Source organism: Atheta coriaria, unplaced genomic scaffold (assembly GCF_025399875.1).
Source record: "Atheta coriaria isolate IRGN ID8LTWV9N9 unplaced genomic scaffold, Caltech_Dcor_3.1 hic_scaffold_3_pilon, whole genome shotgun sequence".
Classification (NCBI taxonomy): Eukaryota; Metazoa; Arthropoda; class Insecta; order Coleoptera; family Staphylinidae; genus Dalotia; species Dalotia coriaria.
Genome location: NW_027045445.1, coordinates 3252938 through 3280224, shown reverse-complemented (window position 1 = coordinate 3280224; position 27287 = coordinate 3252938). Strand labels below are relative to the sequence as shown.

The 27287-nt window shown below is 39.7% G+C and overlaps 1 protein-coding gene across 3 annotated transcripts in view; it reads right to left on the bottom strand.

Moving 5' to 3' along the window:
• The window catches only part of LOC135803797 (rho guanine nucleotide exchange factor 10), a 72835-nt gene that overhangs the window by 16703 nt on the left and 28845 nt on the right, over nt 1–27287 (bottom strand). For all 3 annotated transcript variants that reach the window (XM_065317496.1, XM_065317498.1, XM_065317497.1), the window contains one exon: nt 17090–18063. In XM_065317496.1, the coding sequence (XP_065173568.1) occupies nt 17090–18059 (970 nt within the window). In that variant the 5' untranslated portion in view covers nt 18060–18063. The remainder of the gene's footprint in view (nt 1–17089; nt 18064–27287) is intronic.

Genomic DNA, 27287 nt, shown 5'->3' with positions numbered 1-27287 from the left:
TAACATTAGAACACTGCCAGAATCCATTTAGTATTTCACCAGAAAGAGTGCCAGTTGGAGAAGAGCGACCTTTGCATTGAGCGCAGAGTTCTTGAAACTAATACACATTTCGTACATCTATTGGATAACAGCCAGAAGTGCGGTAGGGACATTTCCAAGTGAGCGCCAACGATTCATAATTTTCACATTTTTTCAATGTTTAAAGTTAATTACGACTCGCGCTCGTTGTCAACTTGGCACTCAACTCCACACATCTAGTTCATTGAGAATGCTTTTTACAACGACTCGGGTGCAGTAAGTTAAATAAATAGTTCTTGTAAGTGGTTAATAACATTCGTTCTCTGGCTGAGAAAAGACTACGAGAAATGTATTTCAATGACGCCGCGCGTCTACTAGACGAACGAGACAAGGAAAAAAAAAGTTGATTAATGAAAATTGATGAGAAGTTAATATATTTGACGAGCGCACCAAGGTTATATCTTGGCAAGACATCTCACAAGTTACAAGAATGTTCTTGTTCTGGTTCAAATAAGATATTATTTAAAGCCACATATTGTTCTAAAATTAATTACAAGGAAAGTTTAAAACTTACAATGTTATTGACCTGAAAATATAGTTAAAGACTGACAATTTTTTTTAATATATATGTGAACATCAATTGTTATTCCAAAATCGCACCCGTTTATGTTACGAAAATACGTGACAAATGATTGATTATTGAAATTCCAGTAATGGCAACATTTCCTTCTCGGATTTGCCGCGATTTTTGTATGAAAACCTTATTATTCTACGTCCAACAAACCCTCACGTGATTCACTGAGTAAAAGTAGTCAATTTGAATATAGTTAATTAAAATGATCAGCGTGTGAAACATATAACACAGTTTAAAAAATAAATGTTCGTAATTTACCGTTTTACGATGCATGCAGGCAAGCAAGCACACACAAAAATACATTTTCAAATTTACAACCATATGTAAATTGCAAGCAGTGTGCTCGACTACTTAGCAACCTGAATGGTCAATAACAACGCCGTAATGAACACTAGCTAATAATTAATGCAGCATGTGTGTGTGTTTCGGATTGCAGGTGGACACCTGCATACACAATGGTCAACCAAAACATGTTTTAAACAATACAAAAACTACAATTGAAAAGTAGCAAGTAATTCCACGAATTGAAATGCATCTCATACCAAAAATATTGATATTTGGAGAAGACATGATAATTATTTATCAACAAATTAATCGCACAAGTAACAAAAACAAGAGTATTTGCTGATGGTACTTAATGAATAAATTTAAACCGCTAATGGACCTTGTTCACATGAAAGCCGTTGTTTTGTCCCCGCTTTCAAACATAAATCACACTGGTCCAACGGAAGAGTACTTATACTGTTCAACTAATATGTTTTTTATTACGAAAAAATAATGGAAATTATTTGAAACAAATGATAACCATTTTCCTAATGTGAATATTTTTTGGCTATGCGCACAATAATTTTGTAAACCGCAATAAAACTCATTTCAACGCTTGTCCAAATAATCGAATGACAACAGATGTGAGGCTGAATTGAATTGACACTCCAAACGAATAACAAAATTATTCGCTGTTGCAGACAGACGATACTTGGAGCACTCCGAGTGCACCTGACAGTTTATTTTCGTATTGATTTGTTATTTTTGTATAATTTAATAATTAACTCTGCACATTAGCAGATTTCTAATTACGTAAATAGGTACTTCCTTCAGTGTTATTTTTGTAAATGAATCAATGTAAATATGTATAGCTCTCATTAGTACAATTTAAATATTGCAACATATTTTTGTTGCTCACTCTAATGATTCATTTAGAAAAGTAATCACAACAAATCATTAACCGCATCCCACACGTTTTATTTCTTAATTCATTACCTCATATATTCATAAGTTATTTTTGTATTACAATGAGGTATTATTCATTGTAATTTGAAATACTAGGCTAACATAGAAAAACATTTAGACGCTGATCGAGCACATTCCACAAGTCTGCAAAGAAATAGATTACACAAACATTGTAGGAAATTTGCGGCATTGGCTCACAACTTCACAGTATTATTATAAATACGCAAATCCAAACATCCGCTTAATTTCCAATTGTCATGCATTTATGTGGTGTTGGTATCATTTTCACAGAACATTACGACAATTAACAACATACAAATGAGCGTTTCTTCGTTCACTGGCCCGCTGCTTCTTTGTGTTATTTTACACGTGGCTCTTTTTTGTTTTAATCCTAATCTTCGTCATTCGCGTTTCTAATGCGCATAAATTCCACTTGTGCCCCATTCATTAAGTTCAAGTTGAGCGTTGTTTTTACGCATAAACTTCCGCTGATGATGAGCGAAGAGAAAAGCCGCTGTAATATTAGGAGCACAAGCCTTTAATTCGCGATGTGACGCGCGGTTATCCATGAGAAACTCCGGCGCGTTTGCGTTTCACGGCGTTCAGCTCGTTGCTGGCCATATATGACCAATAGAGAGGTGAGCTGGGAATCGAGAACAGAATCAAAAGAAATGATTGACAGCACAAATGAACGCCGTGGACAAATGTTGTTCGCATATCGGCTTTTATGTCAACTTTGTACCGACACGCCGGCGCATCGAAATGAATAAAAGGTCTTGTTGTGGCCTATCAAAAAGATATCTGCAAGAATCTCTGCATTCATGGACATATTCATTAGGACTGCGCATAATTTCTGCAACGCACTGAACACGCTTGAATGTACTTTATGCATCATGCAAACAGATTTTCATCGCTTATAACAAAGTAGTGCGAAGCAATTTGATTGACGTTTTCATAATATTTTATGCAGTTAATGATTGCACCATGCGATTTTCAATATTCTGCTTTCGGAAACTTAAAGTGCGAACTCCACGTGTATTATGCCACACAAAGTGTCTAATTAATTAGCAATAGATTATCCAATTGGAAAAGTTTAACCGATTCAACCTTGTACTTTGCACCTACGCCAGCAAAAATATTTGCACTATGATCATTTGTTGAGCCAATAAATACGGACAGGTTTTTGTGCACCATAATTGTTACAATAATTAATAACTACAATAGTTTGTGTTTTAAAATAGCTACGTGGATGAACCGAGACAGAATCAAACTATCCGCATGGCAGCGCCATCTGTTGATGTAAAACCCAACTGCCAACTATATGTCGCTACTAAGCAGATTCCTTCATGAAATTCCATCATTCGACGGTAGAGCGCTACAGAGAGCTGCTGTAATGTAAACATCACAACTTACGGAAATAGAAATTTGAAATACACAGTTAATTGTGCCATCGTCCTAGAAATTAAAACTTAAATTAAACCTCCACTTAAAAATAACTACTTCCTTTGATAATCTGGAATATAATCCAATAGAATAGGTTAATTTCCCTAGATGCATGAGGTTTACTTTATTCGAAATGCATTCCTGCACAATGCGGTTGTTGTGAGTTTTCTTTTTTATTTGGGACTGGCACGTACCGTTGGTATTTGTCTAATCTAAACGGCAGACCGCAAAACATAATCATGCTATAATGCAGCAACGACCCACACACACACACATACTGCCAGGTTGTGTTTTTTGTGGACAAACTTTTGCAATTTCATTATTGCGTGCCGCCCATAACGGCGCGCACAATTTTTACGACACGTTCGGATTTTAAATGCGAAACTCTTTGGTCATATGCATATGGATACGCTGAAAGTATCACATTATGAAACGTGCGCTGGCCACCAGAGGTAATTTTCAAAAGTTCAGCCGCATGTTGTCCTGAAAGCAGCCCCGCCCGCGCGCGCCTTCATTTACAATAAATACTCAAAATATGCAATTTGAATAAGTTTGGATAAGCTAGCCATTAAAATCAGGCATGGTATTAACAAATATATTGTCAAATTTTAATTGGACGAATTAAAGACGCACACACATGTATAAATTCACCAGTTGTACAATTGCGTTCTCGCATTTCACGTTTGTAATTTCCTCATTTGAAGCTTGCACAAATATACCCGCCACCAAATTGCAAACGTGCTTGGATATGCTGGTGCGCTGAAGTTGCGCTCGGCGAAATTGTAATATAAATATCTCTTACGCGAGGTTATAACTTTTATCTCGTCGCAGATGCGGATCACGATTCTCGTTACGGTGCGAATCACGTCACACGCCACAAGAGCATTTGACCGTGAAGAATTAAAAATGTTAATGGCACACTAATTAAATATATTTCTCAGCGAGACTTTTAACTGACGTATTTTAACTGGGCGCAGGTGTAAATGTGAGAAACGAGATGAAATATAAAAGCATTTTGACCATTTTTGCCGTCAAACAAATTGAATTGATGTGTTCTTGCCTCGTCCTGCTTTAGGTTCATTGAATTCATTAACATCTGCACCAATGAATTGTGTCTTTGTCCACTGTTTGAGTACCAAGGACTTTGAATTGCAAATTGGTGCAAATTGTGTCACATCAGTTTGCACATGTGTGTCGGGGCGAACAAAACACCCGTTGAAAAAGCGTTAAAATTGACAGCTAATAAAATCCACACGTCTGCATAACACGCGACCACATGGGTTTAACTCAAGAATATGCCATAGTCAGATTTCTTGAGACTTTGAGAGCGAGGGCATTTAACGATCAGCTTGTTTCCTCAAGACGCGCAATATTTTGTTTTCGCTTTCAAGCATGAAAAAAAACCATGTGCAAGAGCTTTTGAACGCGAGCGGTGCGACACATCACTCAACAAATGTGCGGAGGCAAGCACATTTTTTTATGGACTGTCGCCTGCAGTTGCACTTTTAGAAGCTGCAACAGCTTCCTGTTGAATTTCATAAGTAACAGCTGTTTATCCCAACCACTCACGCGCCCGTATTTATCATTTCACCGACGCGGTAAAGAGAACAAAAGAAGGAATAAAATTATAAGTGATTCATAATCTTACCATAATTGTGCCGCGCACATCTTGCATGATGTCTATTATTGCGATGTTAAACGATAATGCATTCCTCACCTAAAACAAAAGAAACAATTAGAATACACATATAATTTTACCAGGTACATAAGAAATGTTAGTATTTCTCATGGCATTGGAGAAACCTATTTCTAGATTATTCACATTTCCCAATCGGTTAGTCTGAACGCAATTAGCTGCGGCGAAGTTCTTGGAAAGGTATTATAGATTATTGAAAATGCATTTCTTTTCATACGATCGAATTTCATACCGTAATTCGCAGCATTTTGTCGAACCGAGCACGAGTGCTGTGCACGAACGTCTGCACTCGGTCGTAGGCATCACGAATAATTTATTGTGCGACCTCCCAACGCGTTTGTTCACCTCTTTCTATAAGTAACTATAATGTTCAACAAGCGCGCTCTCACTAAACGAGCAGAGTTAAAACGCTGGACATCTTAAAAGTCCAAATCCACTGCTAGCCGCAGCTGTTAAAATGTTATATGAAAGACGTGCGCAAACGGTAATTTTATTCCTTTCCCAATTTGCACTTATTACCATACTATTAGCTCACGATTAAATTAGTATCGCTTCGTTCTTTGAGGAAGTTAATTAGTAGACTTTGTTTTACTATAATAGCCCATCCCATGAATATATCTCTCTGTGTACCCTGAGTAAATATTCCAACAAGTGTAATGTATATACAGCAGGTAAAAGTTAATTAAATGAGTTTGCAGATCTTAAATAATTTTAATATTCATAGTTTGCAGTTTCGCGCATAAATGAGAAATTAAGAACGTCAGTTGGGGCTGCAGAATATCCAACGTGACTAATTTTATGTTTTATGCTATGAAACACAAAACTGAACACTACAATAACATTTAATCTCCGTGCAAAAATCGAATGAGAAAATTGTACACAAAACACACTCGCGCACCCGAGACGCAACACCGTAATGGTTTGTGATTTAATATGTGTTCATTTCGCAGTTAATTAAACGTTATTACAAGGATGTGTCTCGCCGTGCACATAATCGTCCGCGCAGTCCTGAACGACGACGAGCCAAGAATTGCGTTTTAATAAGGAGGCTGGCTGAACTTTTGTCATTTCGGTCTCATTTTCCCTTTTTGTTATAATCAGAGCCGGTTTATGCTAAGTGTGATTACATCTTTCAGAATCTTTGTGGCTTTGTTCTGGGGCGGGTGGTGCATGTGAGCACAAGTCGTCGCTGCGGTCGTAATCATTTTAAGTGTTTCGTTTCGGTCGCCCATGCGGTAGTAGTAGTCTGTGTGACTGCCTGCAAATATAATTCCTGCAAACTATCCAGAGCTATAATGAGAATCGGGATGTGATTACGTTGTCAGTTACTGGAAAATTATAAAGTCGAGGACTTAATGTGGATTTAAATGCGAGGACAATTTGTTTTGTTCCTGTGGAATATTTGTTGATGTGCACTGAAGTTTCGCAAGTTTAAGATCTCATAGATACCACACTAGTCAGGTGTCATAAGTGGAGTTTGGGTTGTGTCACCTCTGTTCTTAAAGTAAAATGAAATAAAACAGATTCAATTTTTTAATATTACCAGTATGAGAATATTTAAAATGCTTAGTACTTCACGGTTCGTAATGTTCTCAGTAATATTTAACTGGATTAAAGCGTGATTAATACCACATAATAAGATTAAACCAATTAAATTCGAAGAAAACCAATGCTTTAATTTAATAAATTCCATTGTTTCAACGCCTGAGCGTATATTCTCAGACAAATTGAAAACAATTCCGAATAAAAGAAACGACAACGAAAAGTGTTTGTAAAACAATTGGAACAATTGGATTTTCCTTTCTTTCATATCTTGTTGCGTCATTGTGTTAAGGTCGTCTCGGCTTTGCATCGTTTTGTAAATTTGTTACTTCACATTAAACGTGCGGCATCGCAGAGCCTCTGAAACGCAGACCAACCGCGTTTGAGACGGTGACGACGACGACGAGGCGCACGTAAAGGAAGTTTAAAATTTTTGAATTACAGTGCGCGCACCTGGTAATTACTGATCGCTTAAACTAGTTTTTAACTGGTACTTCGTGGTCCAATTGTTTTCTCACACACAACACTCTAGTCAGACACGTATACACTCTCGTCACTTTTCACCGACTCCAGTTAGTACCTACCTACAACATTGATTCGATTTATACAGAATGTTCCGCTTTGCATGTAAAACAAAGTACACAAATATTAGCAGGTGCAAGTCGTAGATTCAATACTAAGGAACATACAGATTTAATATATAGATGAACGTAAAGATGACAACAGGCAACACACAAAAACACATAGTATAATAAAAGACAACTAAACACACCCAAGAATTCTTATTAAAATTTAACAACTTGTACAAGACGAGAAACAAACAAAAAAAAGCAAGCAGCATGAGAAAATAATAATGGTGACAAAAAATTGTAAGAAATCCTTAATGGATCTCCAGACACAACCACCGAGACGCAAGCCCTCTGTCTGGAACTGAGAGGCTTCGTTTCGCTTGTGCAATAAAGAAAATCTATCAAGTGGCAATTATAACAAACCGAGAGGATAGTAAACAGGAAGTTTGTCCCGCAAGGGACGCTACGCGCCCCCGTAAAACGTGTACCACAGAGTTCTGAACATTTGAAAACTTTTAATTGATCGGACTCAATCACTGATTGGTAAAGACGACAGAAAAGACATTTTTATTTGCCTGAATCGAAAGAAATTGCCGCTGCACAAAGAAACCTGTAAGTTTTCCTATTTGCATGGAAGTGAATTCTAATTTGCTAGCAATGTAAACTAAAATCATAAAATTATTCTGATATATTCTACGTTTTCTGGTCTTATCCTTCATTGTTCAGTTCACTTCAGTTATTTACTATCGATGTGCTCAGAACTCACGCGCAGTAATCCGTCCATGTTTCATAGATTGTGGACATTAGGCGTGACACTAATCCGTCTATTATCAGACCTGTCATTGAATTCCCTTCCACTTCCTTTCCGTTGCCCCTTGGCCAAGCACTTATCCCGAATGCGACAGCTTCCAATATTTAATAAAGTTATATATGGTTATGTTTATTCCAGAGACCAAATGTGAATATTTTAGGTGACAACGCTCGATTTACCACCAGCTACCGTCGGCCGTTCCTGTCACACGCCGCAAGCTCATAAAATGACCCACCCGTCCCCGCCGGCTTGAAGGGGCCATGTTGACGTTTCTAATTTGAGCCAAAACGCAACGTCCACCACAAGTTCAAACATATACACAAGCACCAGCGCATAAGCACACTGCACGTCATTAATAATGTCCATTAGTGCTTTTTCTGATGCGGACAAATTGATAGAAAAAGTAGGTAAACAAGGAAATAATAAGGCCCAACGAAGAAGGCGACAATTTTTTTTAAGTCGCCGCCCAAACTCACATTTGTAGCGTGTGGACAAAATTTACGTTTATATTGGTATCTGACATTCCAAGTGTGCGTCTCTGCATTTGTACTGCCCAACACAACACGCTCACTTAGCAGGCAGTAATATAGCAGGTTCTGGTCTCTTTCAACGGTCTTTCGTCTGCAGCTTATTGTGTACGTCGGTGCGTCGTGGTCATATGACGTATCGCTGGGTGGTAAAATTTTTTACTCGTTATCTCGTATATAATTTATCTAAAAAGCCTCTTAAAAGCCAATTCCTTTATTAAGTCCGAAATGCGCGCCGCTTTTTACGAGCGTGAATTGATGTTACGTGTTCTCAAGTACGAATGTGAACGGGCTGCCGATACAGGATGCTACTAAAACTCTAAAAATAAATGTGAAATTCTTAAAAAGTATTCACAATTATTTGCAATAATTTATTCCATCACATATGAAACTCTGATGATTCAGTTGCAGATGTTAGTAATTCAGGAATGCATTTATTTCTCATTCCAAACTAAATGATAAGCTCCATAAAGCTTTAAGTACAGAGTGTCGAACGCAATGAAAAGCAACATACGATACGACAGCAGGGAGAGAATTCCATCGCATCAAAATATTTTATAAGACGATGATTTACGCGGAAATGCAAGAGATTAACAACCAAGGTATTAATATTTTTATGGTGCTGCTTTGAATCATCCAAATTACTAGCGATCCAAACACTGCATTTACATGCTTAGCAAATTCAAGGCCTACAATAAAATTCGTGTGGTATAATTTTAAAAATTAGCAACAGGAAATCGAAGCTTAATTAAATAACAGTCCATTGTTATAAACCAAAACTATCAACGCCAACAATCTGGCAAATTACAGCTTGTTATATTCCACGACTAAACATACCGAAAGGAGTGAACACGACGAAGCAAGAAAAAAAGCAGTACATCCGCCTATCGACAAGTTAGACAAGATTCTTATTTATTCAACAACAAGGAGATTCCTATATGCCTTCTGGCTTAAATCCTTGCCTTGCTATGGTGTGACTTTAATGACAACAATTTGGGCATGGAGAATCATAATGATTAAGATTAATCTTGAATTCACACTTAAGAGAAATAATGTCTCGTGTCTCGGTGTGGGTATAATAATAGAAAACTTGAAAATTTAAATTTAAAGACATTGTATGCATCCAAACAAATTTAAAAATTTTCCATTCACAAAAATCACGCCCTCATATCTTGTGCGCAACTATAACAATCGAATATTTTGAAGTGGCTCTTATAATAAAAAAAGGAAGTCATGTTTTCCTCCATAAATTAAAATGCAGACAGAACTTTTTGGTTAATTTTGTAGATGGATGTTCATGCAACGATGCATAAAGGAAAATGAAGCGTCCAGCAATCTGGTACTAGGATCCGAGAGCTAAGAGCAAGTTGAGACCGTTGTTTCGTTGTGATAGTCAAGCATCAAGCCAAGGAAGAAAGCTCGCCGAGTCAGCACATGATGCACTTCATACAAGCGTACTTGCGAACCACAAAAATCACAAAATAAAATAAGATAACACTGAAAGTACAAGCTTTCCTACAATGCTGGTCGTTTTGAAAAGTTTCCTGAAGCTGTGTGTATGAAATATATTTTATGCATTTTGCTACATGTTCAACAGCTTGTATAATCAATGAGCGAAGAAAGAATACGCATCTCCATGGCGTGGAGATGAGCAGCACCCGGTCCGTCGTGGCCCGTCGGTCGGCATTTAGTTTAGCATTAGATGGGAGGCAATGGGAGGTCATTAGAGAAGGTTGTAATCATGACTCTTCGCGTACGCGATAAACGTTCCTGCGGCTGGTCGTTTTGCGCTGCGCGCACAGTAATGCCGTTCTCGGCGACTTTTTTCAGGTGCCGCTGTGCTCGCGCGCTTGCAGAAATAAAAAGACGCACTTGAGCATCTTCTGCAAAAGCTGGTGGACGGGCGCAAAGCCGAGAGGTACGAATGTTACTGCCTTCGATTAACTTTAAATTCAAGTAAAACGCAAAAACCTGCAACTAAATAGACGTCGAAGGCAGGAGGAATCGAGTCCGCTCGAGAAAGATACCGACGTCGATTTTCAGAATTCCAGGAGTTTAGAATCCAAGAACAGGAAAAGTCCGTTTACCGAAAGCCTCGACTCGTAGCAAATGAAGCGATAAATCGATTCGCCACAAAGAAATCGATCCACAGTAAGAATCACAAGAAACGCAGGAAAAAGTATAATAAATTGATACTTTTATGATACGCATCCACTGATTAAATTAATAGTGGCAGGTTCCGTTTACCTACGTGTGAGTACTTTAGACTTGAACCATTCTTTCAACTTAATAATGTAAACACGCTGGCAGATGCTTTCAAGTTTATTAAGAAAACCGAAGCAACAAAAGGTGGAGTATTTTGTTTATTCATTTCAGCGCACGGATTCACAAATCTTCGTAATGGTTGAAATATTTCCACACACATACACCTTCCTTCCAAGCAGGCCACAATTATTTTTAATGAGTCTGGAATGTTTTCATATTTTTCATTTTTTCAATTCCACCCCTTTTCGCAACTCACCTTCGCGCCCAAATATGAAAAATCTCTCATTAGAGAAGCAGGCGAGCGAGTTTAAAGGTCGCTGAATTAATTTGATTAATTTCGATAATTGCAAAAACTTACGAGCGCGCGACCGAAGGAAATGAGAAAACATCAACAAGACGCTGTCGAGTCGGGCGTCGCAGAGACCTCGTGATTAGTGCAAATCAAGTGATCCGAAGGTGGTGAACCGAGGCGGCAGTAACGTGACGCGCCATCAAGCCGAAGACTTGGGGCGAGGCCTCGGCAAAAGAGTGTGGCAGTCACGAAGAGAAAATCGGGGTGGAGGGCATTTCAGGATCATTAACGCTGAATAATTTAATCCAATTAATGATTAATCGGGTAAGGTCGCCCATCGCCTGACACCGGAGCCCAAATGCTCATGATACGCGATCAAGAGTGAATTGAACGTCTACGAAATGATACACGCGTTTGATTGCAAAAGTCTTTCAACAAAACGTCATAGAAACGTGATGATTATCATCGTAAAATATATCAGAAATAATTTCCATGCAGATGTGTGATGCCAACGCGTCGTTATGAACCATTTGACTTCATTAGCTTTCATTAAAATAACATTTTAACAACAAAGAACTTGCATTAAAACAGAAGCGCGGCGTACATTTAATGCCGATTCTATAGCCTTGCAGCCGTCGACCACAAACGCCCGCACGCGTGTAAAAAGCTCCTAAAAGTCTTAACCTAACTGTAAATGTTTCGCTTAAAGTATTAACTTTACTCCGCTGTAGTCGTAAAAATCTTATCATTGCATACTTTTAGTGAAGACGACAATGGCAAAATGCGCTCTTCTCATACACTCAACGTCCGAACGCCGAAGAGCAACGCTGGCATTTTCGACATTTACGAAATTATTTTTAACCGATAAGAGCAGCCTGTATGCGAGGATATAAAGATAGAAAATAACATGCAGTTACAAGTGAGAAACAAACGCCAGCGACCGAGAAGCTTAAGACAATGTAGTCAACTCTGCGGACCAGCGCGCGAGGTCGGGCTGTTTTTATGTTCATTTTTATGTAGCTCCCGTGTGATTTAGTTAGCACGTTCGACCGACTCCACAGAGTATAACAAACTTCGGGCCGTTTTGATTTTAGCTCGCAGTTAAATAACAACAACGCCAAACAGAGTCGCGACAAATCCGACAATTATTTTCGTGTGTGCACGTTTGCTTGTGTTCCAGCGCAATAAACGCAAAGAATAATAAAACTCGTTTTTATTCCCTAGATTATGCTTGATATATCGATACAAAACGCTGCTTGTTTCAGTATGTTGTTACATAGTTGACTTTTATTACTTTACATCGCGTCATGTTTGATGTTTTCTTGTTTAATGTTTCCTCCTCGTCCTTGCAATCAACGATTTACGCTTAGAGGAAGCACAAAACAACACTTGAACTCAAATACCTAGTTACAGTATTTTTTTTTGTTTCATCTACGAAAAATCAACCAAAAACTTTAATCAATGCCTGCTTCCAGCGATGAAAAAGAAGCATTTGTAGTTGAAATAATTTCGAGCAATCCCGAGTTGAGCTGAGACCTGAGACCGAAAAGAAATTGTAGAAATTCGTGTAATAAAGAAAATTGGCGATTGCATTGGCGGATGCACGTAGTGCCCTCAAAATGCAACGATGTACGCGCGCACGTGAAAATTGCCGATGGATTTTTATTCTTGACGGTGCGAACGACGCAAGCGGTTAGAATTTAATGAGCACCATTGCAGTAGTAGCAGATCTGGTTTCGTACACATTCGAGTGCGCTTCAAACCAAGATCGAATTATCAAGACGTTGAATCTGGCGCAACCTGTGATGGGATCGCGACACGAAGTCAGTCACATATGATATTTGCCCGCTTGGATTATGGTCGCAGTTTGGCTGAGATTATCACCGTAATTGTAACGTGTTCTGCAGTAACAACGACCATGATAATTCATAGGCTAGGCTAGAAAGCAATTTTCACATGACTCTTTTTTCGTGTTACCGCATGCACCTGGAATATATTTTGCAGCAATTTGTCAGTAAAATTTGTCTTCTTTTATCTGTGATACAAGTTTAGTGCAAATGCAAAAGCAAGTGCAAGTGCAGTTTTACTTTAAAAGTGTAGAAAATGAAGAAATACTGCACTTTTTAGCATAACTTTCCATGTAGTTTATAGAGTTTAGAGTTTTAAGGATGTAAAGTTTATATAAACTCATGAAAAGTGCACACAGGAGTAAAAAGTATACCTACATTGCATTGATCTATGTTCTATGTGCAAACAGTCAGTTAAATATGCAAGGAAATGCATACACGTTAAGTTCATTTGCCAAACTTTCCAGCCAACACACAATTGTTGTCTTTTAGTCTCATCTGGCTAAAGATAATATGCCAAAACGCGTGCGTGCGAGTTGCTCGCCGAGGGAAATATGCAAACTTGTTCGCCCGGCTTGTTGCTACTTCTTGCGCTCCTACTGCTGTTGCAGCTACCAAAACTGGCTTGTGTTCATTCCACGTGTCTCTCCACCGCATGCGCACTTCTTCGTAGCGCATTAATTATTCAAAACTCCAAGCCGGTGATATCAGTCCATCAAAAACACATTAAAATCATTTAGCAACCGCATCGCAACCGCTTACAATGTTATGCATATTTATGCTCAACATCATTTTTTGCAATTGCTACCGTAATTATTAGCAGTTATGCGAAGTTCATTTTAATTAATAAATGCATGAATACATATACAAAGTGTTGGAGGAAGTAATAAACAAAATTTTAAAGCCCAAAGGCTGCAACTTTATCTGTAACCGAATAATTCCGGATAATTGCTAAAATCCGATTAATTTCTTCGTTTTTTACAGACTTTACACCTAACTTTGTTAATAGCATTTTAGTTCATGAATAGGTGCGGCAATTAAAACTTGTAATCTGCATGCTTCTGCCAGTAATGAACTTTTTCAAGGTAAAACTTTTCGATGAGTCGCGACTTTCGGGCGGCAATGTAACAAGGCGCATAGTTGAACACGAACAATAAACATATTATACTAACACGCTAATGTACTCGAAATTCACCTCTAAGCATCGTCATGGAATCTTGATTAATCGCAATTAGATAACGAGGCGGTGCGCGTCGAAAGGACGCAAAATTCGACAACAACGAAAAAAAAAACAATTTAAACGAGAAGTAAATTTACGACGCCCAGTTTTTTTTATTGTAATACACAAAGCATACTGTACTGGCTATAAAGTTCAGGCGATGCCAGCAAACTTGTATTAAATGATAAATTAAATAACATTATTAGTTTTACACCGTTTGCGATAGTTCGAGTGGAAGACTGCGGGCGGAAGTTTAAGTTCGAGAAGCGCAGAAGCGTTTGAAGTGTTAAACCAAACATACACTAATTATGTATGCGTGTATCTCGGACGATATTGAAGTAAATTAGCGCCAAATTGCGATATTGGTTTATCCCACGAGAATCTATCTACTTTAGCTTGCAAACGCGCAGCAAATGTGTGCATGAGTGTGTGTAGTCTAGGAAGTTATATCTAAGGTTTTGTGAGCACAACTTAAACGATCTCGCAAGTTTTCCGCAAATTCAAGCGCGCATCGTAAATGGTTACACAAGAACTACGTATATACTAATTGCCAGTTAAACGTAAGTTTAAATGTGAATATTCATATGTAATTAAGATTATCACCAGTCATATTTTGTTTAAGCAGTGAGCAAACAACATTTCACGCAATATTTGCAAAGTAAAGAGCATTTTTAAACCAAAAAAAAAAGATGTTTAATTGGAGAGAATCAACAACTTTGGTTGAATGCTACCTCGTGCCATGATGTGGATAAAATTCCCGAACCTAAATTGCACATACACACCCTGTGTTGTATAATAAACGGTCAAAGAATATCCGCACGGCAGGTTCACGTGAGCATGGCGCGCGGTATGATTTACAAGTGCGCCTCTCCCGGCCTGGGAGCTCGATGTGAGCGCATAGACAGACTTTGAGGAACGGTCTTGTTTGTAAGGTAATTATAATTAATTAAGCGTACATGCTGTTAATCAACTTACCCACGTACGGCACACCATGCGGCTGCACGATTTCCACCGACCCACCGACCACCTCCTTGGTCTGCGAGAGCGTGTGCGCTTCCCCGGCGAGCGCACTTGGTATGTTGACATTGTCTGATCTGAATACAATGGCTATCGCCAAACGAGCGAATATTATAAAGCTTTTAGTCGCTTTTAGATAAATTTTCAATTAAAATATATTCGTGCATCGTGTACTATCCGCTCCGAACAGCCCAGTCTGCGCGCAGAATTACTTTGCGCTTAGGATGTTAATTAATGCAATCAATCTTTATCATCACTTCATATTTTAAACTCTAACTAACCGTAATATAATTACATCACATTCTACGCGCATGGAAACTTGTGGTCTATGGTTAATGGGTGAATTTTTAATTGTTCTACACATTGCATAAGCCCGTCTTTATGTTCCACACATGTGATAATTATCAACTAATTACTAAGTTGCTTTTGTTAAAGACGATAATTTACATAATAGATGCGATTATCTGCAATTAAGAACAATCGCTTCTTTATTTTGCAAGTGTGATAAAAACCCACCGTAAAATTAACTTCGCAACTAAGGTATTACTATATTAGATGACATTTGAATGCATTGCTTCTTTTAATTTAATTTCCAGAACAAAATGTCTATGAAAAGTGAATCCCTATAAATTACATTGAAAAAATATGCGGAATTATATTTGAATGGGCTTTCTCTTTTACTTTACGAGTTTACAACTCGACGAACGATGTACGTGCATGTGTAACAGGAAATATAGCATTGCTCGTCCGACTCGGCGCTCGTAAGAAGAAGAATAAGTGCGCCAGGCAAACTGTAACATCACGTAGGGACGAAGAATTTAGTGTCGTAAAGTTAGCGGCAGCGCACTCCTGCTCAAACGGTAAGCAGATATCACATGTAAACATATTATCATCGTGTGTACGAGTATGCGAGCCAAAACGGCTCGCTTTCAGAAAAAAACGTACATTAATTTAAAAATACATAAGAATAACGAATTGACGTTCACCAAATGCGACGTGAGCGCCTACATGAAAGATGCGTCGATCATTAACGCTGCTTACAGGATAAAAATTATTAATTTTTATGGTGCTGCCTCTCCCTGGAGTTTTACGATTTGACACTAAAGCTATAATAACGATTTACATCTATAATAAATTCTATGCAACGCGAACATGTATGATGACGAGTTGATGACTAATATGTCAAAGATGAAACACATTCCATAATATTACATAATTTCAGTATTTTTACATTTGAATTTAGATAGGATTTTGTGTTTTTTTGTGCAATTGGAAACTTTACTAATTAAACTTGTAGTTGCGTCTTGACTGCAATGTTTCTTGTTGTGCTTGTGCAATATGGCCACAAAAATAAGTTATTTTCTGTCGTTCTGTGGAAAAACATCCCTCAGTGCAGCTAGTAGGCACAAATTGTATGTTGTGTGCAACGGTATTGCGCCCCAAGTTATTTCGCTTTTTTGAAAAACAACCGTATGGCACGAATCGCAAAACTAATCATGAAATTAAATGTAACAAAAAGCAACCTGAGTAGAGCACAAAAATGCCGTGCGGAATCACATTCGTGCAAGGGAGGAATAGAGTTATTAAGCCCTCAAGGAAGCGGAATATTGAAAATCAAGTGAGCGTTTAGCGTTTGCAGAAGCATATTCTATATATGTGTATGGTATGTTTGCTTGGAGTGCCAGAGCCTTCGTTCCATTCAAAAAATATGGAAAACAACGTCGATTCCCCCGCAGACTTTCAAATGTTTCCCGCTTATATTTGCATAAAAACATTGGAAATTAGATAATATTGTTGATTTTGCGCCCCACCGCAAGAAGACACGACTCAATTGAGTGATAAAAAAATTTTGCAAGCTGGAAATCGGCATTGTTTATCCAGTTGTGTAAACATGCGCAAAGATATTTGCGAGTAGATAACAACCAAAAAATAGATGACTATTTGTACAATAATAAAGCATGAAAATGTATTTGACTCACCTTTGTCTTTCTGTTTGTTAAGGCTTGTGCTTGAAAACCCCAACTTCTTGGTCCACCCCTTCTTCCAGAAGCCCTTGTTAGGCGTCGGCGGTTCGGAAGGCGTAGAAGTCCTGGGCAGCGCAGCGGCCGACGACTTGGGTCGTTCGCCACGCCGCAAACTACCGATAGCACTACGATAACTCGCGCCGCTAGAACTACCACTAAAACCACTGTCCATGTCAACCAACGGCACCGGCGACAGGAGTTCATCGGTGGGTCCAACCGTCAACAAGTCAGCCAACTGATCGTCCACCTCCGTCTCAGTGCCCTCACTGCCCTCCTGAGAATTGGAGGGCATGAGCATCGCCTCGACGGCCAAGTTCAACTCGCCTAGGACACGCCGATGACGGTACTCAACGCTACGCACTTCCTCCTCAACAAGGCTTTGATTCAGCGACATGATGGACTCTTGATGCAAGGGTCTCATACGCGCCCGAGCCACCTCACTAATCTCCTCGTAGATGTTCTCCTCAGTACCATAACGCGTAAGATACGTGTGTTTAGCGCGATAGGAACCCTCGCGGTACGAGCGGGATGTGCTTGCACCACCAAGATACCTGTTTGGAACATTGTGGTGTCGTGTCGGCGGACCCGGCTCGTAATACGCGTACGAGTAGTCGATGTTCGACGGTCCAGCCGGCAAGCTCATGAGATGCTCATCGGCCATGGCACGGCGTGGCGGCGGGTACTCAGGTGGAGGCGGGAAATGCAGGTACGCTTGGCGTACATGTGGTGGCGTGCGTGGCGCGCACCGGCCACCTACTACTTCCTCCGAGCTGGGTCCGGCTGTCGGATGACCGTGGTGATGCTGGTATTGACGATGGTGTTCCATGTCGCATTGTGGCGTCTGGTCCGGACGTGGTCCGAGTGTTGGTCCGTAATACTGATGCCGCTGCTGGTTGTGGTTAAGACCACGGGATCCTTGCCACATTTACCTACAACAACAAGAAAACATTTAAATAATTGAAAATAAATTTTCAGCGTGTGCATGAAAATATAATATAGGTAGGTATGTACACATGCAGGAAAATTGCCGGGAGCATAATGCGCTTGCAAAACGCAACATGCACGAGCTTTAATTAAAGTATACAAGCGAATGTTTACCCATTAATTGAAAAACCATCATTATTAGTTCTTTCAACGTTTCAATAACAAGCGAGCGAAATTTGTGTGTTTTTAATTCATAGCCAACAGCAAAAATAGCAGCAACCCTTTTATAATAATATAATATATCTGCAGCGCAACTTGAGCGCAATTATTTTTACCCAAAAAAAAAACACTAAAATTTTAGATTTTACAATTATAAAAAAATTCCTCAAGCTAAAAATCAACGTTCATTAACTTAAAATAATGGCGTGAGCTTAGAAACTACCAGCGCAAACTAATCGGAACACGTTTAATGGATTCGTGGCAATCGCAAAAACCGCTCGCACGGCTCTGCAAGCCATTCTTTCCCTCTGATATTTATGACTTCGCATTCGTATAATGTGTGCGCGCCGCGCGTAAGTATAATACGAGAGAATAACGTAAACGACCGATCGCGTGTCCTGCAATGATTTTTTATTAATCATTCGAATGACCGACACACACCGCGTCGACCATGGGCTGTGGCCGGCGCGAATATCAAATCGAAAATTGTCTCGATCGACCGTACTCACGCGAAACGGCTACTACTGGTGCACACAGCCTGCGCTGCCGTCCCAGCAGTTGCAGCCAATATTTCAGACGCTTTAAATCTTTTCGTTTTGTTGACCACGCCAACATTAACCAACTGAAAACTTGCGCGAACGAGAGCGCTGAGAGATGAAGCCCAAGTTGTTGCAACCTGTGTGATTTTTTATATATTTTAAAAGTATCGGGGCTTGGCTACTGACGTTCGCGCAACGCATTCGACATTATCGCAGTTATCTTAACATTCCTAACTCGCACTCGCATTGCTGCTTTTTATTTATATTTTAAATTTTTTCACTTTATAACGTTAACGTCCCGTTTTATAATGTTTTTTGCGTGTGCGTCTTTTTATTCTCGCAGATTTCATACATATCGCGCACTTGTTAACGGAAAGCATAAACATTCCTCGCGTTTCAATTGAAAACATAACCGTTTTCAAATGCAAAAATTTACAATTAAGAAAACGATAAACGGCAGCGGGCGGAATTTTATCTTTTGAAACGAAATAAAATTACACGGTGCTTTTTTCGCAGAGGATAACACGAGAAAGAATCGAATGGCCCACAAAGGAGCCTTTGAACGGAAGAATCCGAGCTCAAATCGCGTGTCATTTGAATCAATCGAATTGCTTAATAGCATATTCAATGTAAATATTGACCTGTCGCGACGAATATGTAAATGCGAAACAATACGAACGCGCTTTTTGTAGGTAGGTACGCGAACGAAAGGCGAGTCGTTTGCTTTTGTTGTTGCTGTTGTCGAAAGAGCGCGCAGCACATTCTCGGCGAATCTCTTTTAAAAGTTATATCGTTTCGAGGCTCGTTCCGTGTTTCGCGGTGTGTTCCGAATATGCAGGTTGTGTCTTCGTGCCTTCCACACTCCGATGCATGTACAAAAGTACAACTTCTTCGACGTTCGACTTTTACCTAGCCTTTGTTCTCATCGATATAGTTGCTATTGATTTTCCAAGCGTGCATTAAACCAAATATGCGTAATAAAAGACAGCGCGTAATGGAAATGTCTCTTTCGGCTTACAAAGAAAATTATTATCGCATTTACACAAGAGCACTGAAAATTTATGTTGGATTTATCAAAGAAAAATACATATAGAAACAGGCAGGTACTGAAGTAAATTATTGCGTTGATAAATAAAGGCTCCATTTTGAATATAAACGAAATTTCCACGAGTCAACATATTATAATTAAATTTTACGTATGCGGAAGTTGTTTCAGCGCGACCTAATTCGGTGCGATGCCAATCTCCATGTGCGAGCATCAGGCGGAATCTTATCAATTTCGCTCGCCAACAAGGGAAAAAGAACGCGTTACACGCAAATCAAAATCGCTCCGAACTCCCCTGATATCTTCGTCGCAACGTGCATTAAGCGCGCGCCCGGACGAAGGACGGAGAACCGAAGCGAAGTGGAAATCAAAAAGTAGGCTAATGTTTTCGGGAAATTCCGATTTAGTCCATCTCTAGTCGGATGCAATTCAAATTCGAACGCGTACTGAATGAAACGAAAACCTCACCATCGTCCAACTGCCGAAGCAAAACGAACTAGATATTCCCCGTACGTCTCTCTGGAACTGGTAAGAGCATGAACACACATCTACACACGATGAGTATGTTCTCTCCGCAGATCTCGACTCGAAGATGTCTATTAGATGAAGGAAAACGGAATGAAATCGAATAAAACGAAGCGAAAGAAGTTCTTGAGGTCGATCAGATAAAACTTCTGCGTGTTCCAACATTGAAAAGTAATGTAAAAACCATCCCAACCCGACTAGCATCTAGGAGAAAGGATACATGCGTTTGGGAATGGGCGAGCAAAGAAGCTTACATGCTTACGAATTCGTGGAGGTGCAGCGGTTGCGGAGTGGCGTCGCGGGGGCGGCAAAAAAACTCACCACAAATTGTGAGATAAACTTCGCCACGAACGAGATAATTTCGCAATCGAAAAATCGATGCAAAGAACGAAATTTTCTCATCAATCAACTGGACTCGACTTGATAATTTCTAAGGTCAAAATACTTCTATTTATGAAGTGAAGATCAAATATCCACGTTAATATCGGCGTTTATTTGCTTAAAACTTAATTGAATGATGTACGTGTTAGTGAATAGATGATATGCACCGTTAAGTTATTAAAATATACTGAAAATAGACGAAGGGTCAATCAATCCTTTTCTCTCCAGAGGCGACCGCGCGGCATTTTAAGCACGTCGTCACGATGTCATCAATCTTTGCTTGCCAACTTTATGTGCTGTTCTCGGCGCGGCTATGAAAAGCCGTAAGCAGAAATTGTCGCCTCGCTTTGCCGGAGCGTTGCATGTACAAAATAAACTCCCACATATTTATAGATAAAGCGCAGTGGTACCACACACGCATGTTGGGAGTCAATTTTCTGGCGGAGACAGGTTAAAATGCATACGTTTTAATTTAGAGAGCTTCATTACCAACCAAAACACGAACATTTGCATCAAAAATAACAAATGCATATTTCCAGAAGAAAGCACCGCCGAAATTATTACCATTTCCATCTGCGATATAATGTTATTACAGCGTTGCATGTTGCATCTAAACGTTTTCATTAATTAATTTGGCGCGCATGCATTATGCAAACGTCCAGAGTTGTTTGCTCCAACGGCGCGGCGGCGGCGAGCGTTCGCCGAAAGGATAAAAACTAATTCGTCGATACGCGGTGCGTGAAGATAAAGCAGGAGATAACAGTGTAGATTTATAGCCTCGGTTATTCGACACCCAGCAGCAGCACGCTCATGCATAAAGCTACAAACAAGAAGGAGCATTGACTGCCGTTGTACGAGACGCCTTTCGTAATGAACTAATTTCCTTTCGGTTTACATTATGTTCATATATTCATAGAAATTGCTAGGCGGCGCGGTGGAGGAAATGTATTTACACCTCATCCTGCACGCTCCGGAATTGCGCTACAACAATAAAACAGTCGCGCAATACTAAAACCAACAATTGTTTCCTCCTTGTGGGCGACCCGGTCTTTTGAAGGCAAAATTTCCGGCACTACATCGGCTATTAATACAACCACAATTATACACCAGCAAAAATTACAAGGTGAACTGCACAGAAAAAGAAACTTAAATTGTTCCCGCGTAGACAATGATAAATATTCAAACATTTTTGTGCTTTTGTGGCAGAGTTAATTGCCTCCGGACGTACGCGCACGAACGCATGATGACGATAAAACTGGCGGCGGCTGTGCCGGCCAGACGATGACCAGGGCTGAAACTATTTACTTCCAAACGATTGGTGGCATCGGCATTGAAACTATTCCCGAATAAAGCCTCAGCCTGCCCGTCGTGGGAGGCATAATAGCGTAAAATGAATGTGGACGAAATGGTGCAGGCTTTATCAGCTAATAAAGTTAGTTTTATGTGTGTCTGATAAACATTTTTGTTTTCGCAATAGCTGCTGGCTCAGGCCCTTGCATAACGAATATCGATTTTGCAATGTTTGGCTTCTTTTGTTGGACCAGTTTTCCCATGAATTTGCAATTTTGGCGCGCGCGACAACACCAACAAAGCCAGGCAAACTCTAATTAATTTTCGTGACATTAAATTAGATGAATTTTATTGCCCGCACGCGTAAAGAATGCAGCTGTGTTTGTATTCGCGCACAAAACCCCTACGAAAATAAACAATTATTAATAATTGACTGCATTCATATTTGTGTGGCTCGTGCCGTTTCTAACAAAACGTGTATTAGTTTTGTTTGTTTGGTATATTTTCCAACCCATTTTTTGCCAGACGAGGGATACTATTTCATTGCCGCTCTTCATCCGGCTCTTGGCGGCTTTTGGCGAAATGAATGAGCCACGAAATAGTGAATTATCAATAAATCATTTCGGCTCCCTCGCCATTGTTATTATTGCGTTTGTCGCATGAAAACGTTGAATTGCACGGAAAGTACAAAGCGCCGGGCCGGCTACTCGAGAAGTCCACCCAATGAAAATACTGCGTCTATACAGCCCCGTGCAATAAATGCACCCCAAATTGCATTTACAACATCGTATTTAGCAACAAACAGTAGCGGTGGAACTCATGAAAAGATTGAGAATGGCGGATTCCTGGCTGAAATACGAGTCCAAAACTGCCGTAAGGACACAACCCCGGCACGTGGAAACCAGGAAAAGCGAATGGAAATATAAGTTATTCAGAGGCAACGCCAATGGCGCGCTCGCGCATACGACAATAAATAAGAATTAAGTCTGACACATGAAGCAGGTATTTCATAAAACGAGATTAGATCTATGTAAACCGTTTGCTGTGTTTTGCGACGCCGCGTGAGCAACTATTACTCATGGCACGCCGGCCGCTCTGTCATTTGCGTGTATGACAAGCGCGAGCGCGCTCGCGATTTGCAAAACGCCGCCGCACGCCATCCAAGGGCGCGGAAGAAGAAAAAGCGCGACATTTACGGGGTGCACAAAATGCGAGCAACAATGATTAACTAATCGCTCAATTGCCCTTCGTGCACCAACGACCACATCATGATTTGCATTATAATCACTGACTAAACCGTATCATTAAATTTTTATTTTTGCGCATTGCTTGTTTGATCCATTGTCGGATCGCCTGAGATTTCATTTCGAACGTTTTTAATAAAGACCAACTCACATTCAGCACAGCATTCAGGCAATAAGCAGCTGTTGCTAAATTCATGCGGTGATGCATTCGGATTCGCTCAGGATGTGTTCCGAGGATGTGAATGCGACATGTGGAGAGTCGTTGTGTTTGAAGTTAAATTCGTGCATGTGTGTGCATCACACCGTGGCGACAGCGTGGAGTGAGAAGGTGGCGCGCAAAACACCGCCACGAGACTCGTTGGGGGCAGCAGAGGCGGCGTGCTCTTAAATACCGCAACATTTGAGAGAAGTGATGCACGACGAAACCAACGCGTAGACAAATTGCCGCACACTCGTCTTCTCCCGCCTATATAAATATCACTCCGTTTCGCCCAAACAAATATTTATTGCGTACGGGGGAGAGCGCGAGAATATGAGAATGAGTATGGGAAAATAATGGCCGAAACCGGTGTGCACATAACCGCCGAAAATATTTTCCAAATGCGTGCACACAAAATAATGCCCCTCGCAAAAAATACACGAAATATTGCTAATAATCAATTATTTGTTATTCCTCAAATTGCGTAATTAATTTTAGCAGACGTAAATTTATTAGACAAAATATAAATAATCTGATAGATAAATTCTGCACTTCATTTCAGTAAAAAATAAATATGATATAACCGCATTAACAGGATTAATATTTAACAAATATCAATATTAAATAAATAACATTTCGCTAGATAAAGTTCTTGAAAAATATTTTTTTCCTTCCGCTTCTTTTCAGTGTTACGTGCAAAAGTTAACTGCAAGTAAAAAATCGGAATAAATAAATTATAATCATTATACGCGAGAGTTCGGAACTTCACGGCTATCCCAAGATAGAGTATTTGTATAAAAATTCACAAGTGGTTCAGCCCGTGAATTCACTCGGCAGAGAAAATGATCCTTCCTTTGATACACATTATTTATTAAATAAAAAACGGCAAACTGCGCTGTTGGTCTAAATTTATTCTTGAATATTTTCGACATTTTTCATACTTTTCTACGACGCAGAGGCGTCTCGGCTTGCCCGCCCGCCCGACGCAACTTTATGCAACTTTTATTTCGTACATATTTTTCTCCTTATTCCCGTATTCAATGCTTTGTTGCCATCGCAAATTTTTACACAAGTAAAAGTCAAAGTTGTGTTCTAAAATAATTTTCCCAAACGGAACACGAATGCAGGAATCTCAAATATTTTCTTCAGAATGGAATGGGATGTGAAGAGGAGCGCGAAACGTATTAAAAATATGCGGACGCTCGCAAGCCCGATAAGAAATTCCAACCTTGATGTTTCCCATCTGCATAAGATGCACTTTGTGATGCATGAAAGATTCATTCATTTGTTGTGCGCCATATAGTTACGAGCTTTCTTTCTTTTACGAAAACGGCGTCGTAAAAAAGTTCAAAACAAAAACAATAATAATAAAATATAAATAAGTACGATAGTAAATCTTCAATGTTTATCAACAAATTAAAAGTTTATGCACGTTTTACTAGTTTATTTATGATTATTATACATCTAAACGTCGAACAACAACGTTTGAGTCATACGCTTGAATAATAAAATTAATTGGCATCAATTAAAGCCAATTGCAGCAAACTAATAATTACCATTTGATAATAAAAACGAGAAGGTTAATGACTTCACATAATAAATTTGCTCAAAATATACGCTTAGATGTTTTATGTTTATTGCGCAGAAGTTGTAGAAAAGTCACAGTCAGAGTCAATTGTTTCCCAACTGTTAATCTAATATGTATTGCAATTTATTTCTCTGTTAACGCCCAGGCAAGTTATGGAATAAATCATATATTTACGATAGCGAGAGAACGAATACACAAAATGACATTTTAACTGGAATACCAGCCTCCACTCAATTTCGTCTATCGTGTTCAGTACTCTTGGCACATGCCCCCTTGATGTTTCATTTGTTTCAGTTCTGTGTTGCGCTATCGAATATCCTAGATATTCTAGAAGGGCATGGCGATAGTGTTTGCGCGAGGAATTATTATTTATTGTGAGCTTCATTTTGCCAAGCTTGTTGCACTAAACAAGTCACATTTACTACATGTGTTGTTTACACTGGTTGTTTACAGTACAAAAGTATAAAAATGTAAATAATGAAAATTACAGTTCAACAATTCGCAGAAATATTTGCAAATTAAATTACTTTTATTCCTATGACTAGGTTTATTTGAATTTTAAAAATGCTTGCTGACACAGTTTACTCACTGCCTTGCTGGAAGTAACGAACGGTGAACAATGTCGAACAAGAATAAACGAAGAACAGAACGCTAGTCAGACTCGTGGCGGCCGCACAATGCTACAAAAGCAAGTTTATTACTCGTGAGTGGCGAAAAGCTTGCGGGCGTTTCTCTGATTCTGTCATATTAGTTATCGTTTGTTGGTCGCAATTATTCTGGAAAATATTCACCGGCCATGGCGCAATACTTTCGTATCTAAGCTGGAATATCAACTTCGTTCGGGTTCCATACAAGTGTCAATTTTTAATTGAATAAAATAGTTTTCCTAGAATGTGTTCCTCGTTCCGAAATAATTGTATGTACTTTGTGCACATTGTTTGTTTTGCGTACAACACGCAAACTGTTACTGTTTGAGCAATTCAAGAAGAATTGAAAAGTGGATGCACAACCAATGTTTGTTTTAAACTATGAGCTTTCTTTTTGATGCCGTTGCTGCGTTGTTTTACGCTTGGAATACGTTTCCTTTGCTTTTTGTGTACCTGTATTCTTTTATGCGCAAATAGCTCATTTGTATGTTTTCTATGTGCTGGGCTTTGCGGGCTTAGAAAGAAAATGCTCCGTCTTTGAATACATTTTGTGAATTTTCTGAATCACAAGCTGCTGGTGGTGAGCGGTTAAACGTTTGGGGATCTTCTTCTTGTCTTTAAATGCCACTTAAGTGGCGTCATTTATCTACCCGCAAGAAATTAAATGTTTGTCATCCTTCCCTCATTTTTATCACGTTTTAATCTTTGGCCTGCTTCTTTTTTCAGACACGCAATTGCTCCACTGTTGCCTGGAACACTTCTGGCGCTTTATTTTCTCTTCGCGTTCTTTACGGCAATCTTTTTTATCATCGGCCAACAATACCGCGAGCATTAAAGTCTTACGACCGAAAAGCATTTAATATGTACTCGTGCGCTGCCGTTGCCGCCGCAAGAGACACGAGACGCAGCGGGCGTATTTCATTTCATTGAAGGGCAGAGGATTTTACATTTTCCGTACAGTGTAATGTTGTAGATGTATCCGCGATATTTTTGTCCGTCATCCCACGGCCAGAAGTTAGAAGTCACAGCGCGCTCGTTTCCGCAACATCACCAGCAGTGGCGCAAGTTTTACCTTCTCGCCGCTCGCGTGGTTCGCTCATAGCCCCGACGCGCACAATGGACCACCCTATACATTATTTAACGAGAACTCATTGTGTTCCGATGCTTTTCACCAAAATAACATCCAACACTGTTACACACATGCCCGCAGAGCAAACGGTGTGCGCCCAAAACATGCGCGTACGAGGGTTGGGGCTGGGGTTGTACCCAAAAGTTGATTCTTCCTCGTGGTGGAAAGAGAAAATCTCCGGGCGACGTGGGCAGTCTGTCTGCATCCACTTATTCCTCGACCAAAAATATAACTTGTGTGGGAGAGAAGGGACTGTGAGCTTTTCGCACTTTTATCATTATAATAAACGTACGATCCGCCACACCGCACACAACGTCGAGGTCGATGCATCCGTCGACGGGATATATTGTACACGACGCGTTATCAATTTACACCCTCCCGTTTTCATCTGCGCGCTGAGATACACAATATATTGTAGCCACA